General features: G+C 38.3%; 1 protein-coding gene across 4 annotated transcripts in view; it reads right to left on the bottom strand.

Annotated features, from left to right (window-relative positions):
- POU6F2 (POU class 6 homeobox 2) overlaps positions 1-13,231 on the bottom strand; it is a 303,405-nt gene that overhangs the window by 23,291 nt on the left and 266,883 nt on the right. For all 4 annotated transcript variants that reach the window (XR_009728688.1, XM_061374874.1, XM_061374875.1 and 1 more), the window contains exon 7: positions 4,686-4,892. Coding sequence is in view for 3 of the 4 variants with exons in the window: in XM_061374874.1 (XP_061230858.1) it covers positions 4,686-4,892 (207 nt within the window). In the remaining variant the exon portion in view is untranslated. The remainder of the gene's footprint in view (positions 1-4,685; positions 4,893-13,231) is intronic.

Raw genomic sequence — 13,231 nt, 5'->3', positions numbered from 1 at the left:
GTGGTAGGTTGAGACTACAGAAAGAAAATGTCTGGCATGAAATTTGGAAAGCAGAGACACAAGAATGACCAGAGATCCATCTGAGAGCTATGTCCTTTCAGCAGTTAATCTGGAGCATGATAGCCAATGACAACAAAGATGGGGAACTGACTATGTAAGAAAATGCTGCCTAGTAGCTCATTTTATTGTGTTAAGAGTTGGCAGAAGCCCAAAGCTGGTAGTGCTATAAGGCATGATGAAATATGAAAAGTTCTGGCAGGCAGTGTAGATAAAACAAGACTGAAGACAACTGGGACTACAGGCCTGATTTAATGAGTCTGGTATGTAGAAGGAAAGAACCAGACAACAGCAAGAAGGGAATCCACTTGATGAATTACACTGGAGTATAACAGAAAGTGTAGAATTTGCTTCTGTGTGGGCAAGCAAATAGTTACGTAAACACCAGTTATTAGGAAAGCTGTTTAAGGAATTTATAAACACGAAGGTGTTTTGAACCCCAATGATCACTGGCAGCTGGATTCATTTTACCTAATTTCACTCAGCTAAGAATTAATCTTCAGTCCTAAAATAGGTACCCTAGGCCCCTCTCACATCAATGGAGACAATAGATACCTTCAAATAGCTATTAGAGATTCAACCTATATAAAAATCATTCTATTTTGACAGCTTGAGTTGCCTATCAGATATTAATATGTCTCCTTGTTGATGCCTCTTTATTTGTACAGGAAATCTAGTTAACTAGCATCCATCAGATACCTAACTGCTCTATGATTAAGTTAAGCAAGATGGCTCCTTTCCTAAATTTCATAAAACTCCCATTCATGGTTAAAGTTCTTCTGTCAGTTGTGTTGGTATTAATGTGTGTTGTTAAAGAGATGAAAGAACACCTTAAAAAAAGGTTTTCCAATCTGATAGCAAATGACAACGCTAACGAGTTGTTACCACAAGCTCATGTGTGCATTTAGCCATACAACCTGGATTTTGCCAAAATCCCTCCTTAGAGGCATGGAGGGAGTGCAGAAGTTAAGGTTACAAGGTACTCTTCTATTATGAGATATAAACAGCTTTTAAAAAAGCAAAACATAAATGTAAAAAATGTAGGGAATACATTGTCCTTTTTCAGGGAAGGAGACAACAAGTAGAGATTGAAGGACTGATACAAAACGTTTTGAATGGTTTTAGCAACCAGTAAGACAAGATGGTGAACAATACTGAAACTGAATCAATAGAAGGAGCACATGAATTTCTTGAAATACCATGAACAACTTACAGATCCTGTGTACAACATGCTGGGGGAGCATTCTAACAGATGAAATAGAGTAGCTAGGTGCCAAGGGATTCACATTAAAAAGAACCATTTTAGTGACTCCCATGGTAACAATCAGGGAAGAAAACAGGTATCATGGTGGATACATCTGCTTATTGAAAAATCTACTCAATAAGCAGAGATAGAAAGAAAGCAGGATGTTAGGCTGCACTGAGATAAAGACAGAAAATAATGCTGAAAATAGAATCTAAGGTTATTTTGTAAAACAGTGATGCATCCTCACTGTGTTCGTGGCACTCAGTTCTGATCACAAAATCTTGATGAGATTAGTGTGGAAAGTGAAATGGCTGGGGAGATGGGCAGTAAAAATTATTAAAGGCAAAGAAAAACTTGTTTATGAACAGAGATAAAGAGGACACAGACTACAACAGGAGTGCAAACAGGGGCCTGCTTTAGAAAGCCATTATAACTTCTAGGAGAATTCTCAGTGTGTGCATAGATGCTGCTGCTTAAATTAGCTCCATCTTGGAAAACAGTGACAACACTGAAGTTTTAACTACTCAGGGTAATTTAAAGAGGAATGATCCCTACTGTGGGTATCTTAACATAAATGAGAAACACCTACTTATTCTCAAAACCAAGAGGAATAGAACTGCAATAGGGTTGCTTGTTTACATTAAAAAGCCACCTATTTACAACACAGGAAAAGAAGCACTGCTTTACATTACACGTAAGTAATGTATGAACTGATTTCCATGAAGAGACATTGAGGTTTTAGTCTGTCAAGTTTAAGAAAGTTGTATGAATAAATAACACGTAGTGTACCTAAGTAAAGCTGACTAAAAACAGAATCTGAGGAATTTAAGTCTTCAGTCTTCAGGCAAAGAAGTCAGCACCAGCACACATTACTTAGCATCTGAAACACGTTCAATTACTGTGACTAAACTAACAAGCAGCAGCTTACTATCATCGCTTGCAATCACCTCTCTTTCTCCTGCAGTACTTAGTTTCCAAGCAAGTGACAAGTTGAAAGTTGAACTGGGATCATCTGCAGCTGGAACATTTTACTACATTATTTATTTCCTCATTTATTTCTCTTGTGACATTTGCAAAACTTCTCCCAAACTTGTCTTGTACTCTTCTTTCCCTCTTCTAAAGCTTCTTTCATCGAGTTACAAGACATCAAATGCCATGAGACACCATTTAAAAAATATTTTGAATTCCTGAGCTTGAGCACTCAGTTCTTCCGAAAACAAGGTTTTAAAGTTGTGACGAAATATGTTGTCATTAGCCAAACATTACTTACAGTTTGGCTAAGTCTTCACCCAGGCAATAAGATAAATTCAGGATCTCCTTATCCTCTGTGTAATTCTATTTACTTTTCAAATGATAGGGCAGTTTGTATAGCACTAGCTCCACTGCTTTTGACCATCCATCAGCACGATTCTTGTGAGGAATATCTGATTCTCACACCTCTTTTCTGCTCCCACTGAAATAAATGGCAAAATTTCCCGACTTCTTTCAGTAAAAGCAGAAAAGCCAGTAGAGGGAGCACAAATACACAGAAATAATTCTCTGTGGTTCCTGTATAAATGATAATGTCTACTATTTTTTCCTATAGTATTTGCACTATTTTTTTTCCCCTGATCAAAAATCCTGTCTTGATCAGGCTCCAACAGATGAGTGTAAGGATGTTGTTTGGTGACTGCTCCTGCAGCCCCTGCGACCTTAGGACTCTTGCACATAATGAGAGATCTGCTGACTGATGATCTCTGCCAGCTGATCGTTGCACAAGAGCACACAAGTTGGGTGAGCCAGTACAATACATCACAACATGACTAAACACCGACTTTCCACCTTGAACCCCTGCTCATTCAGCAAGCTGCAGCCTTCAGCAGCAATCTGAGCCTTTATGTGAGCCCAGTGCCCCTAGCTGTGCAGAGAAGGGTCACACCTCTGTCTCCTCTCTGTCCACTGATACTACTGTTGGACGTTGTGTGGGAGAGGTTGCTTTGCTGCAGGACTCAGTGTGTTGCTTTGCAGCTGAGAAGGTCTCAGGGAATAATACAGGATCTCTATCCTCTTCTTCAAAAACTGAGGAATTTCAAGTGGGATCTCAGGATTGCTGTGCTTTTTGAGAGCTTCCCTCATAAAGGAGGGAAAGATCTAATCTCTTCATGAGACTGACTCAAAAAGAAACACCTCACACACCCCTAAGAAACCAAATGTAAACTGCTGAATTTCTTCTTCCATTGTCAGGCTTTTCCTGTGCTGGAGAACACAGAGCCTTCCCTCCCCTCCATCCTGCTTTGTTTGATACCACGCACATGCAACAATTGTAAAAGCACTTGCCAGTAGCATAAGTCTGCTCCCATTAAAGAAAAATAGAGTTAGATAAATGACAAGTACTTTGAAAATGCTACACAGGAGAGGATAGAAAAAAAGAGTATGTAAGCACTTGGATGTGAATCATTTTCAAAACAAACAAAAAAGTCATCTTAGAGATTCACTGGCTCTACTAAATTTGGGGGGGGGAAGTCACCAGTTTGGAGTTCAGGGAGGCTGAGATTCTCAGAAACATGGGAAAGGCTCCTACTGTGACTGGAGGTGTAGGCAGGACTAGCAAACAGACACTATGAGTAATTGGAATACTAAACTGAATAAGTGTGCGACATTAAGTGTTAAGTACCTTTTTGGTAATCACATTTGATGTCTTTTCCATCCTCAATTTCCTCTCTTACAGAGTAAAAAAGGCGGCATTACGAGTCTTTGCTCTACAGACAAAACTAATGCATTTGACTTTAGAGTACTGCAAAGAGTACTATAAAAAGAACTACAGAAATCTTTGTGGACCTTGGTGAAGTTGCTGCACCCATCCTGAAGCCTGACACCTACCTGGTGACTTACATTGCATAATAATTCCCCCCAAAATACTTTCTGTCTGCAAATATAATAATATAATACAAATGGCTATAATATAACCATATCTGATTTTCCATTGAAGACTTTATATTTTTTCTTTCTTTTCTATGTTCCAAAACATTTCAAGCCCCAGTCTAGTAAGTGACTGCTAACTGAGGAACTGAGCTTGACAGGCCAAACGGGCCTCTCTTGTCTCATATTCCTACTGTGTTTTCACTGCCCAAAAGTCCTCAGTTGGCCCTATATTGACCTTTAGAAGAAATAAGAAAAAAAAGAAGAGTAACTGGATAACTCCTGAATGTACAAATAAGTGCTGTAGTACAACATTAGATAATAACTACATATATAGTATGCACCAATATACCATGTACGACAGAATTCATCTTTTGTTATTGAAAATGATAAAGAAGAGGGAGTTTTTAGAAAGAGAGTCCATGAAGAGTAGAAGATTTGTGTGCATCTGTTTTCATAATCATTCAGGCTACAGACACTTTACCTGCTGGCCTGGTTTGAGTGGTGATAGTGTTATTCCCTGGGTATTGATCACTGGGAGTATCTGGTTGCCAATGACGGTAGCGATGATCTGACCCTGGGCATTGGTCAATAACTGCGGAGTTATCGGCTGCACCTGAAGGCCCTGAGCTCCACCTGCTGCTTGGCTGGAGGGGACTGGGTTAGGCATCAGTGGGATTGTTCCAATAATCTGGAAAAAAAGACACAGAATGGGAAAATGCACACATACTGCATATACTCACCACACGTGATTGCTTGTTTCATGCGCGTTACATCAAACGGGTGAAATAAGCACAGAGAAACAGATAGGATGGGCTGAAGGCCTCATCCCCATGTTTCTTTATGGGGGTGATGAGGACTTTCAAGCTCATTTTGTGTCCCGTATCACCTGTAGGCTTTACCACTTCCACTGTTACCCCCAACAAATCTCCTGTCACAGAGTGTCTGAAACAAATGCTGGGACATGTTCTGGTCCCTGGATGATGCTTTGTTTCCACCTCTCATTTGAACACAGAGTGGAATAGATGCACATACCAGTCTGTTCATCTTGCTTTCTTCATCTTATCCATATGACTGTGATCTTATGGTGCTTATGTAATTTTCCTTGGTTTACTGATGCCTAGCACTCTAGATGACCACCTATTACCCCCATGTGATCTCAGGAAGGATCAAAGAGATACTGGTGCCTTTCAGGATATGGCTTATTAAGATATGTTCATAAAAATATAGCTGCTTTTGGGTGACAACTAAGTAGTACAACACAACAGGAGGGCTGGTGTTAGATAAAACAGTTTAGCTAACATTTCTGGGGCAAGTACTTGCAGAAAGAGACACAACATCTCAGACTTGACAATACAGTGCTTTCCTAAAATGTGAACATGCCTGTAAAACTTACATTAGGATGAGATGTCAAACAGATGATGTAAGAAAGCTTGTCAATAAGCCACTAGGCTGAAGAAAGTTCCACTGTTGGAAGACTCTTTTTACAAGTATTAGAGCATCTGAAGCAAACTTCTGATGAAACTTTGGAATAAACACAAACTTTTTGTTTGGTTGGTTTTGCAAACAACAACTGATGAAGCTACAGTCACAGGATTATTGCAACAGGAAAAGGCAAAAAACCAGCAATACACATCTCTATCTCCTTCACTACCTCTCTGACTTTATCATAGTGCCCCAGAAAGCATCTATCCCATTGTAAGGCCTCCAGTCTTCCCCCTCCAGAAGCCTTGCTTCATCCTCTTTATCCTCAGCATCCACCACACTCCATGTCCTTTTTCCCTCCCACTAGTAGGATCCCAGTGTCCCTTATCACATTCATTGACTAGTGTAGATCTTCTTGGTTGCTGAGAAATAGGGTCTCTAAAATGATATCTCTAAAGATATCACTTAAGTTCTTATTAAAAGCTAGAGAGATCAATAAAGATTATTATCCCTGTTTTGCAGAGCAGGAAAGTGGAGCACAGTGGAACGTATTCGAACAGGTTGTGAGTTAGCCTTCTAAGCTGCAACTTCTGCGAGGTTCTCTCTGCAGGTCAAATACTTCTGTTGCTTTTTAAGGTGTCTCTAGCTGAACTGCAGCTGCTTTGCTGTCCATGTGAGAAGATGGTTCTTCACTGAAGAGGGAGGCATTTATTTAAATCATTATCAGATTTTGGAATGCTCTCTAAAATCTCACTTTCAGCATGAATTAAGCGTGACTTCCACATAGTGCAACATGCAAATTTCTCTCAGTTTTTGGCAACCTAAACTATTTCCGTGTCACAAACATATTCTTTTACTTTTAACGTATCCCACCAAACACAAGGAATAATCCTTTTTATCAGCAGAAATGTAGCAAACGCCTCTCCTTCCTTTGTCACGTCAGTAAAGGACATGACTTTGGAGTGTCATTACTCCAATGTAACTTTAACTATCAAGGTCCTAATCCCAGCAAAGCAAAAAAATGCTGCGCTGGTGTTATCAGTAATAGAAATGTTTGCATTCACATTTAAAATGCATTTCTTGGACTGCAGTTGGACATTTCATAGAGTGACAATGCTGAAGTGGACAGTTTGTAAGGTCAGAAGCAGAAGGCTATCTATATGTATTAATGTGTGTCACACGCCATTCTGTACATGGCATGCTGTACATGCACACAGCCAGAAATGGAGCGGGGGAAACACAGCTGAGAGAGGTCTTCCACAAGGACAAATGAACAAATGCTCTCAGGGTGTTACCACAGGAGCCAAGGGTATACCTGAATGGGAAACAGTTTTTCTACTTTCTGAAACTTACTGAGATTTCAAGATTTGATTTTATTTTTTCCATTTTATACCAAAATAAAGTAAAATCTTCTCTGGTGGAAAAAAAAAAACCCAAAAAAGACAGGCACTCGTTTCTAGTTAACCAATAGGGCTCCTCTTTATGGCATGTATCTTTGATATGGCTAAACCCAGATTCAAGTTTTCCCTTTCAAGTTCCACCTTCTCCAAGTACCTTCTCTGAAATAACCCAACAGCTCCCTGATTCACACACAGGGAGTAGTACTGAAATGGGATCCCCTCCTCAAACCTTGTGCCACTGTCCTGATGCTGAGCCAGATCCCTCTTCCACTAATTTTGGTATGAAATTTCACCCTGGGCTTTGCTAATCTGTCCTGTTGAAGTATGATAAAGGCTGGCAATTGGTCAAGGTGATTTATAGCTTCAATACATTTAAATTTTCTAAAGAAATAAAACAAGACCGTGCCACAGGCTTGAGACACTGATGTGCCACAGTACAGAGTATTTAATTGCCAGTGCTTTTCCTTGTGTTGAAGCATTGGTCCTTTTTAGCAAATGCTGCTATTTCAGATTATAGTTAAGGAATATATGCGGTTCAGGAATAGCATGTGACAGGGACTTATCCCACAAGATACTTACAGATTCATACAATCATAGCATGGTTTTGGTTGGAAAGGCCCTTCTAAAGCTCATCTAGCTTCAAATCCCCTGCCATGGGCAGGGACACCTTCCACTAGACTAGGCTGTTCCAAGGTCTGTCCAACCTGGCCTTGAACACTTCCAGGGATGTGGCAGCCACAGCTTTGAGACATAGCAGAGACTTCTTAGTCTGTCAGTGTTTGGACTCAAATCCATAAACAACCCTACCTGTCAAACACCTGGTTGTATCTGTTGGAGGTACCAGATATAAGCACAAATTGCAGTGCAGATATGACACTAGAAATAGTATCAAGATATTTAGTGTAAGTTCAAGCCCCAGCTTTTTTTACAGAGACATGGTTTTGGCTCAAGTGATAGAGTGTTGTGAGAAGCCTTGGTGGATGCAGACTTGCACTTCAAGTATTTGATAAGATTCTTTTGTTTTGCTTATGCATTATTAGATACATCAGTTGCATCTTAAGGGGCTTAGAAAGCAGTGTTTAAAGGTGCTAATTTAGGTTTTTATGTTTCCCAATGTTCACTAAATTTGTAAAATTGATATTTGTTTCTAAGTTCAGAAGACATTCCGTGTGATTTTTAAGAGCATCTGAACATTTTCCATTGATTTATCAGTTAGTGTCATTTTTGCATCCTAGGATTTCAAGATATCTCAGATCAGGCCTCTCAAATCTTACAACTGACATTGCCAAGACAACTTCCACTATTGAGTGTTATTTATATGAGATTCAGTTGTAAGGCTTGGCTTGCACAGGAAGTTAATTTGTTGATCTGTTCCTACATACCATCTCTGGGCTCAGTGGTCTTTGCCTACATAGTCCTGCAAACTGTAAATTCATCTGCAATGAATGAATAAGCACACAATCAGAGTGAAGGTTAAATCCCAAGTAACGGAGGTGACCATGGAGGGGAAAAATTCAAGCCCTCTGCATATCAACTGTATTTGTGAGTGTTACCCCCAGTGACAGGGTAACATCCTAGCACTGATGAAATGCTAGTCCCTGTTGTGCTGTTAAACAGATTTTGGTCCCTTGCCTTGCTCAGTAAAGGTTTCTTCTTAGAAAGGAAATAAAAACATCTGATCCCTTAAAAATGATCCTTTAAATAACTGATCTTTAAGAAAGAAGAACATTAAAGAATACCCATTCTTACACTTTCTTGACTGACAACACATTTCCATATTTAATTGCCTTTGTGGATTACTTTGCTGTAACTGATAGGCTGAACCTGAAAGCAGAAGCTGAACAATTGCTCAGAACGTCTGGGGATACATGCCTAATTGTAGTCCCATTTGTGCTGTAGGTGTAAAAACCAGATTTGGCATAACTGTAAGAAGGACTAATTGCTGATTTCCCAGCAGTGACTCCTTCCTTGTGGCTCCTAATAAGTCAAGGGCACCAAAACACAAATGCGTTTCGACATTAGGTAAAGTTCCTATGATACTCAAAATAAAGCACACAACTGTTTTTTATTAAGTTCTTTTCCCTCTCCCCTCATCAGAAACAGGGATGCTGCCCTGCTTCCTCCCTTTCTTAGCACAACCAAAAGAACCTCACTGTAGCCAGATGGGTGGCTCAACAACTGCCTTTGTTTCTGCTGTGAAAAGGCTAAGTAAAAGCAAAGACTGACTACGCTAGGTTGTTTCTACTGTCAGCCAGGGCTGACATAAAGCAAATAAATAGTGCCATTTTATCTTTATAGTCTTCAACTATAAGAAGGAAACGTGGGGTTTTTTTCAGTATAATCAATTTGAAAGTATCTAATTTTATCAGTGCCGTAGCCCTTTAAATATTAAAGGTTAATTATTTCAGTTTTGAACAACATAAAAATAAAATAGAAAAAAACCCAGGGAAAAAGTAAAAGGAACAGCAGAAAAATCGTTCAGTGAAATGAGGCAAACCACCATATACACATAAGCTAATTTAACATTTCAAACTGTGAACAGAATGCATGAAAGTTTTACTCCTATGTAGCGACCCGAAAGATCACTGAGTGAATGTTTGCTGATTTAAATATGCTTCACTCATCTTCATTTTCTATTCTTCAGAATATAATCTGAAATAAAAGCTCACTTTGGCTTCCCCTTTCTTAACCATATATATATACACACATAACTTATATAAATTATAAACACAGTCACATATTTGTATATATATATATGATTTATTATCTACCAATATCAATAAACTCTGCTGTTTTATACACTATACTATATATACTACCAACCTACACACTGAAAAACTGGAAGCATTAATACAAACTCCATTTGTAGACTACTTCCAGAAGAAATGTTGCTCCATCTTATTTTTTGGAGTAACAACAAAATGATTCTTCAGCCTCACGACAGGATGAGGCTAAGGCTGCCTGTGTCTTTCAAAGTAAAAGCAGTATTAATTTATGTAATGCTTGAAAATTTCCTTTGGTGCATTATACTTCCTGATGAGAACTCGAAAATATGGCACAACAAAATGCTATTATGAGAACAAGGTATCAAATTGTGATACTAAAAACAGGCACATATGAAACTGTACTATTGAGCCACCATTTCATCCAAGGGATTCTAATTTTGAAGGTTAAGTACTGTTCATAGATAATACAATATACTGGATGGCATTACAGTTTGTAGGCATCATAATAGAACATTGAGTCTGACATTCTGCCTGACTTTCTCAGTGCTTTATTTGTTAGAAAATAGTGTTTGTATACTAACATCAAACTATATAGGACTTTATTTGTCATCACTGTAGGAATTACGTGGTGAAATTTGTCTCAAGCAAATAGTTATGTTCTGTTAGCAGGGGCACGTATATGGGCATGAAAAAGAATGTCTCTCTTATCCAACATTCTGAATAACACAACGTAACATTTTCTCATTAGAAAAAACTAAAGATACCTAAATAAAGATTAAAATTTATATTGATTGTCTGTTGAACTGTTCTTTCTGAGCAATCTACATATTAAATTTAGCTTCCTCTTAAAATCAAGAATTAAGTCAGGCATAGAGACCCTTAGAGGTCACAGTTCTTTGAGCTGAGGAAAGCAACTGTTGATTTTGATTAGGTTTAGAGGTCCCAAGCATTTCTGAAAATCACCTAGCTAGATTCTTATGAAAGCGTTCATTATTTAAATGAATGACTTGTTCATTATTTGATGGGTGACTAGTACGAAGTATATTAGCAATATTTTTGTTTGTTGCAATAACAGATCCCTGATACTATGTATGACAATAGCGCCAAAACTGTCATAACAGAATTGTTATGACAAACCAACCATAATTTCTAATAATGTTTGATGATCACAGAAAGAAATCACAACTTACTGGTTTTAGCATTTGACTGCTTGCTGATTGTTGTGCAGATCTTTTTAGGGTGTATACAAGCAAATACACTTTTGGATGTATGGTCTTGGTATCTTTTCTTTCAGTAAATACTCTCGAAAACAAAAATGCTTTCGTTTTCATTTTCTCAGGAAGTAAATACAAAGCAACTCAGCCACCAGATTTAATTACAACAGAAATACTTTGGTAAATATTCATTTGTCTCTACTTTCTTTTCATGCAGGCTGAGATTTTCATAGTTGCCTACAGAAGTGTCACTTCTACTTGACTTCTCTGAACGTTTAAAGTATCAAGCATCTCAGAGACAAGAAACCCTTGCTCTGAAATAAGATTTTTTAACATTTGCCAGCTTTGGATATGAGCTGCACCTGCAAATCCTACCATTACTTTGTGTCTTTAGATTACAAACCATTTAGAAGAAGGATTGTCTCTTTTGGGCATTAGTACAATATAAATATATACTTTTACTTCTTCCTCATAGCATAAACAGTGGACTTGCTTTTAGCCGTATCAGTATCTATGATACTGGCCATACAGCAAAAGCAATGTAGTCATCCCTGCACTTTGCAATACATGCCATGCTGAGCCATTCAAGGCTAGCTTGGGAAACAAATTGTCCTTTCTCAGCAAGTCTAATTAGGCCCAGCACAATGTGTGCCAAGGTGATTAGGTTGCTTCCATACTACGGTGACATTATCAGCTTGTTTAGAACAAGCTTTGCTACTTGGTGTGGTATTGCACTGTACTGGCCTACTACAGAGATGCTATCCAGAGGTCAAGAGCCAGAATAAGGCAGGGTTTAGTAACTGCTCTTTGATCCTGTGGTTTTTAAATAAGAGCTGCTATTGAGACAATCTTGCGTAAATATGAACAAGATAATGTTCAGTACTGCCACAACAGTGCTCACTGAAATAGTGCTGGTTTCATTTTTCAAGTTGTAATATTACTGTTTTAAAAAAGGGATGTTGCGCACTACTGTCAGTGTATATGGGTGAGCAGAATTTCTGATGCTCTAGTTTGATTTCTTTCTCTTGGTTACTCCTTTCAACTCATTTTGCATGGACAAGAAGCTTGGTTAAGGAGATAGCATGCTTGTAACTGCCTTCAGTAGGCACTCGCTACTGTCACTGCTTCATCTTGTGATGCCATTCCTGAGAAAGTCATTCCAGCAGAAGTATCCACTTGCAAATATATGTTAAATTTAGAATCCTCAAAGAATTTTTTTCTTTTTAATTTTCATTGATGAATTTTCATTGTTCAGTGATAATTTTCATTGTTTCCTGAGAAAACAGAAGCGTATTCTGGACAAACGACTTTGAAGGCTAAATGGTATTTTATTCTAGCCTTGCCTTGTGTGTTTAGAATAACAATATATATGTTTTGTTGGACACCTCCCCATGATAAACTGGGCTGAAATGATTAACCATCAAATAATCTTCAGATACAATCTTTAGGACCACAGCTCTTTAATTAGATTACAGGTCAAAGATTTTCTAGGCCATCAGTATATTCTTGAATAATCTCCTCTCATCTCCTCACTATCAAATTACAAACACTATATAAAATATTTACCAGAGATAACCAGATTTCTCAGTCTGTAACTCTTAAAGGTGAAATCAGTCAGGTACGCTGATTCATTCAGTCCTTTCAGATTTAGCCAAAATTCATTACAAGAACGCTAATAGATATTGCAATCAATCAGTAGCAGTGATACTCAACATCGTTGTTAGACAATCAGATTTCTCCTAATATTGTTGGAAACCTTGAACTTGCTGCCCAGACACAATGACTATGGATGGTGACACAGTAGTTGTCTGTCAACCCATCACTTCAACTTTGCACACGTGCAACAAGACATTCTTTTAAATACAAAGTCATGTCCTACTTCAGCTGGTGTTTCTACAATTTTAGATGATCTGGACTTCAGTTAATATAAAAGATAAAACTGTTGGTCCTATTGATTCAGAATTACAAGTTTTAACATGTTAGTCTACAAAAGCTCAAGGCAAGGCTGAGGTAAATCACTGCGCAAACCTGGCCAGGCAAAAGTACTACTGAAACCCTTTTAGATTTTACAGTGCGTGCATTTCTTCAACAAGTGATTTTCAGACTACTGAGAATTAACACAATGCTGATCACCAGTATGACTATGGTGGAACAAACCAGTCTGGATTACCTCCCTAACATGGATAGCCATTATGGAAGCCTATAAAGTGGACTTTTGTTACAATGCAGCACAATTATGCAGATGTTCAGGAGAAGAAGGAAAAC

Source organism: Neopsephotus bourkii, unplaced genomic scaffold (assembly GCF_033783945.1).
Source record: "Neopsephotus bourkii isolate Nb327-2 ecotype Australia unplaced genomic scaffold, CSIRO-AGI_Nbou_v1 NB_1655, whole genome shotgun sequence".
Taxonomy (NCBI): domain Eukaryota; kingdom Metazoa; phylum Chordata; class Aves; order Psittaciformes; family Psittacidae; genus Neopsephotus; species Neopsephotus bourkii.
The sequence above is the reverse complement of the archived record's forward strand: the minus strand, read 5'-3'. Positions and strand labels throughout refer to the sequence as shown.